This window comes from Rhea americana, unplaced genomic scaffold (assembly GCF_003343005.1).
Source record: "Rhea americana isolate MKP2758 unplaced genomic scaffold, rheAme1 scaffold_548, whole genome shotgun sequence".
Lineage (NCBI taxonomy): Eukaryota > Metazoa > Chordata > Aves > Rheiformes > Rheidae > Rhea > Rhea americana.
Window position 1 is genome coordinate 29566 of NW_028186699.1, and position 5284 is coordinate 34849.

At 74.0% G+C, this 5284-nt stretch overlaps 1 protein-coding gene across 1 annotated transcript; it reads left to right on the forward strand.

Moving 5' to 3' along the window:
- Positions 1-2038: 2038 nt before the first annotated feature.
- On the forward strand, positions 2039-5045 carry TRAF4 (TNF receptor associated factor 4). The gene is made up of 6 exons (XM_085318636.1): positions 2039-2238; positions 2374-2478; positions 2562-2723; positions 2882-3043; positions 3123-3278; positions 3947-5045. Exons 1-6 carry the CDS (start codon positions 2083-2085, stop codon positions 4577-4579), a joined length of 1374 nt encoding a protein of 457 aa, XP_085174762.1. The 5' UTR covers positions 2039-2082; the 3' UTR covers positions 4580-5045.
- The last annotated feature ends 239 nt before the right edge of the window (positions 5046-5284 follow it).

Here is a 5284-nt window from a genome sequence, read left to right on the forward strand (position 1 = left end):
GGGGACGGATGAAGCGCAGCTCGGCGGCTGAGTTTCAGACACTCGCAAAGATTTGGGCTTAACCCCTCGCTGCCCAAGCCCGGTGGGGCGGAAGCTGCCGGGGAAGCTGCCGGGGCCACACGCTCGCTGCACCGCGATGCTGCACCCGAGCGGGGGGCATCCCCGTCGCCCTCCGTCCCAGCACTGCTGCGGGCGAGCGCAACTCGCGCACCGCCGAGCCCCGGTGGGCTGCTTGGGGCCGGGGAGAGGGGCCCCTTCCCCGTCACCGCGGGGGCCTGGGGTCCGGCGGCCGCCCGGCAGGAGAGCCCAGGTGTCCTGGCGGCCGGCGCGGCCGCGGGCTTCGCTCTCCCCTCGTCCCGGTGTCCCCCTCGCAGGGCCGGCGACGTGCTGGCTGTGGCCTGGCAAGTGGCACGTGCCTGGCGGTTTTGGCCGTCCTGCCCGTGGCAGGAACCGGGCCGTGGGCCATGGGCCGTGCCAGGCTCATCTCATCCCACGGGCCGGGCACACGGCCGCACGCGGCGGTGCCCCGGGCTCCGGTTTCCGCCGCTGGCGCGGGGCTCGGCCTCACCCGGCGCAGCGACCTTTGCACGGGCTGGGGGGACCTTGGGCACCGCCGCCGGAGCCAGGTTTCTGTGAAACCGGGCGTTCCCGGGGCCGGTGCCAGGTAGCGCCGCCACGACCTGCTCCCGCATCCGCTCTCCGGGCAGCTCACGCTACCCTGGGGCGGCCGGATGCCCGGGTCACCCCTTGCTCTTGCAATACTCCTGGGTTTGTGCAAAATCGGGTTTGAGGATCCCGCGGGCAGAGCCGCCCGGCGCCACCGTGCTGCTTGGGCTGGGCGGGGGGGGGGGCGGCTGGAGCCCCCCTGCCCGTAACCCGGCTGCGCCCYGGCACGCCGCGAAGGTCAGCGGCAAGGACGTTCCCCGGGACCCCTCCGAGCGCTGCCTCAGCACATTCCCTGCCCGGCCGAGCGTGAGGAATGGGGCAGGCTTTGTCGGGGATTAGGCGCCGGACCCCCGCCCCGCTCCGAATCGGCAGCCCGCTCCCCGGCCGGCACCGGACCCCTCGCTCCTCCGCGGCCGGCCGCGCCGTGCGGTGGGGGGCAAGGCCTCCGAACGTGGCCTCCRCGGGGCTGCCGGGGCTCCCCGCGCGCTGCTGTGGCATCACCRGCTGCGTGGCGCGGGTCCCCCCGGAAAGGGCCACGTCTCCCACCGGGCAGCCGCTTTCTCCGCGGGCACCTGGGGACGGTCCGTGCAGAAACACCCGCGTGCCAGCACGGGGGGCAGGCCGGGGCACGTGGTGGGCGCCGGGGCGGCCGGGTTTCCCGGTCCTGCACTCGCCCCGGGGGCTTCCTTGGGCACGAGGGCAGGGACGCGGYGGCCGTGGGGGACGTCCCCGCGCCGTCGTTGCCGGCACCGCCGGCTCCGTGCTGCCGCCTCGCAGCCCAGCTCAGGGCCGAGCGAGGCCGCGCCGGCGTCGGCCAAGGGCACACGGAGCGATTAGGCGCTGGGCTGGCGGGGCGGGGGGGGCTCAGTGCAGACTGCGCCGAGCCCGGCCGGGGCGACCTCGCATCCCCGTCCGGAGCCGCCCTGGGGGGACGCCGGCGCCCAGGCTGCCCCTGGTCCCGGGCTCCGGCTGGGGCTGCAGGAGGAGCTGGTGTGCATGGTGCCTCCTGCCCCGCGGCCGCCGGGGCGCGGTGCCCGGGGCGCCCTCCGGCTGGGCTGGGGGCTGCCGGGGCTCCCGGCCGGGCTCGCCGCGAGGGCTGCCGGGGCCGTTTCCTGCAGAGCGGGAGCCCCCGGGCCGCACATCCGGGCCGCGCATCTGGCTCGCAGATGCAGCATCCGGCAGCTCGCGGTTCCCCCCGGCACCTGGCTGCCGAGCGCCCGCCGGCAGCTCCCCCGGCCCGTGCCCGGCCGCCCGCCGGCACGCTGCGTTAATCCGGGGTGGGGGGGCCGGGGGGCCGCCGGGGCTCCAGATGGTGCCGCGCTGGCGGCGGCTGCCGAGGCCCCGGGGAGCAGCGAGACCCTGGGGACCGGGGAAGGGGGGGGTGCGTCTGGCGGGGGCATTTCCCAGCTCAGACAGATGGAGCGGCCGCGGCCGGGATTAGGGACGCTTCTCCCCGACGGCGGCGGCTGGACGTGGCCCCACACCGGTCCCGCTTTGATCCCTGCTCCGCTCTCTTGCAGCGAAGGCGTCTTCAAGTGCCCCGAGGACCAGCTACCCCTGGACTACGCCAAGGTGAGCCGAGCCCAGCGCCCGCCCCGGGGGGCTGCCCCGCTGCCCGGGCCCCCGCTCGGCTCCCAGCCGGGGTCCCCGTGCCCGCCGGGGGGCGGGGGGGGGGACACCGCTGACGTCCCGCTCCTGCCGCCGCAGATCTACCCGGACCCGGAGCTGGAGGCGCAAGTGCTGAGCCTGGCCATCCGCTGCATCCACAGCGAGGAGGGCTGCCGCTGGAGCGGCCTCATCAAGCACCTGCAGGTACCGCAGGGGCGGCGGGGGGGACGCCCGGGGGCGGCCAGGGCTGCGGCCCGGCTCCGCTCACCCGGCCCCGCGCCCCCCAGGCCCACCTCGGCACCTGCGCCTTCAACGTCGTCCCCTGCCCCAACCGGTGCAGCGCCAAGCTGAGCCGCCGCGACCTGCCCGAGCACCTGCAGCACGGCTGCCCCACGCGCAGGGTCACCTGCGAGTTCTGCGCCAGCGACTTCACCGGCGAGGCCTTCGAGGTGGGCGCCGCCGGCCCGGGCGTGCCGCGTGGCGGGGGGACCCCGTGGGGGGGTAYAGCGGGGCTGTGGGGGGCACCGCGGGGCCCGGCCCCCGGCAGGCGCCGGCCCCCTGGGGCGGGCGGCTGGCCGGAGGGTGACGCYGCTGCCGGGGTGCCCAGGGCCACCAGGGCATGTGCCCCCAGGAGAGCGTGTACTGCGAGAACAAGTGCGGGGCGCGCATGATGCGGCGCCTGCTGCCCCAGCACGCCCTGGCCGAGTGCCCCAAGCGCACCCAGCCCTGYGCCTACTGCGCCAAGGAGTTCGTCTTCGACACCATCCAGGTGAGACGCGGCCCGGGCTTCGCCGTGCAGGCTCGCCGCCGCCGCTGCCGCCCCGCTGACAGCCGCCCTCTGCCCCCAGAACCACCAGTACCAGTGTCCCCGGTACCCCGTGCCCTGCCCCAACCAGTGCGGGACGCCCAGCATCGCCCGGGAGGACGTGCCCACCCACCTCAAGGAGAGCTGCAACACTGCCATGCTGCTGTGCCCCTTCAAGGAAGCCGGCTGCAAGCACCGGGTGAGCTGCGCCGGCCCCCCCGCCGCGGCCCCCTCCCCGGCMTCCTCGCGCCGCCCCCCGTGCCGTGCCCAGGCCTCCCCATGCCTCTCCCGGCCCAACCGCGGGGTACCGCCGTGCTGTCGTGTCCTGACCCCGTGGCCCGTGGGGTCCTCGTCCGGTGCTGTCTCACCCTGGCATCCCCCTGCCATCCCAACAGAGTGTCCCTGTGCCGTGCCACCCTGGTGGGCCCATAGCTCCGTGGTGCCCCCCATCCTCTCCCACCCCACTCCTGTGTMCCCACAGTGTCCCTGTGCCACCCCCTGCTCGTTATCAAATCTCCATGTCCCTATGGCATCCCTGTGCTCCAAGAGGGTCCCTATGGCATCCCCTTCCTGTCTCGTCCCACCCCGGTGTCCCCACAACATCCCCAAGACATCCCACTTTTTGGCTCCCCCATGTSCCCATAGGGACCCATGATGTCCCTTGGGTTCCCTGTCCCGTCCCACCTGTGTCCCCCAAGCCATCCCACTGTGGTTCCCCCAAACCCCCATAGGGTCCCCATGACATCCCCATGCCATCTCACCGTGGGGTCCCCTTGCCATCCCCACCCCGTCCCCCTCGCTGTCCCCCCGCCATCGCGCGCCGGCGTGGCCGCGGCCCGCGGGCTCACGCTGCCGCTGCCTCCGCAGTGCCCCAAGCTGGCCATGGGCCGGCACCTGGAGGAGAGCACCAAGGCGCACCTGGGCATGGTGTGCGCCCTGGTGAGCCGGCAGCGGCAGGAGATCCTGGAGCTGCGGCGCGACGTGGAGGAGCTGTCGGTGAGCAGCGACGGGACGCTCATCTGGAAGATCGCCGACTACGCCCGCAAGCTGCAGGAGGCCAAAGCCCGCAGCAACTACGAGTTCTTCAGCCCCCCTTTCTACACCCACAAGTACGGCTACAAGCTCCAGGTCTCGGCCTTCCTCAACGGCAACGGGAGCGGCGAGAGCAGCCACCTCTCCGTCTACATCCGCGTGCTGCCGGGCGAGTACGACAACCTGCTGGAGTGGCCCTTCTCCTACCGCGTCACCTTCTCGCTGCTGGACCAGAGCGACCCGTCGCTCTCCAAGCCCCAGCACATCACCGAGACCTTCCACCCCGACCCCAACTGGAAAAACTTCCAGAAGCCGGGAGCCTCGCGCAGCTCCCTGGACGAGAGCACCCTGGGCTTCGGCTACCCCAAGTTCATCTCCCACGAGGACATCAAGAAGCGCAACTACGTGCGGGACAACGCCATCTTCATCAAAGCCTCCGTGGAGATCCCCCAGAAGATCCTCGCCTGAGCCGGCGCCGGAGAGGACGCGAGTGGGGCTCCCGCCCGGGCGCCGGGCAGCTGGGGCTGCCCCACATGGTGCTGAGTCCCGGCGCGGAGCGGTGCCCGCAGGGCTCCCGGGGACGCCGCCGCCGGCGGCTCTCAGGTAGGCGGGGGCGCGCCTGGCCCCCCCCCCGTCCCCGTGCCCCCCCCCGCTGCCCCCGCCGCTGCCTGGCCCCGGGGCGAGACCCTGCGGGGGCAGCCCCCTTCCTTCTCAGGTGCCGGGGGCGCCGGTGGGGCTGGGCCCCCCCCAAGCCCCTCGCCGCGGTGCCTGGCGGCCCCGGCCGGACCCCGCCGGGACCCGCCGCCCAGAGCCATATTTTGTAACCTGGTGCCTCCCGGGAGCACGTTCGTTATTTATTGTCCCGGGCTCGGGGACCGCTGTGCCCCCCCCACCCCCTTCCTGCCTCTTTTTCAATAAATTCCTCTCGTATTTATTACCGCCGCCTGGATGTCCTTCACTGCCCGGCGCCCGTGGGAGAAGGGAGCGCTGGGGGGCAGGGAGCGGGCAGGCCTGGGGTGGGGGTGGGGGGGCTCATCCCTGCCCCCCACCTCTGCCGCAGCTGGGGCTCCGGTGCAGCCGGTTATTTTGGGTCCGCGGGGCCTTCGGAGGAGGCCAGGGGTGCAAAGAGGCTGAGTGGACCCGGGCCGGCGCGGGGTCGGGAGGGGAGCTGGG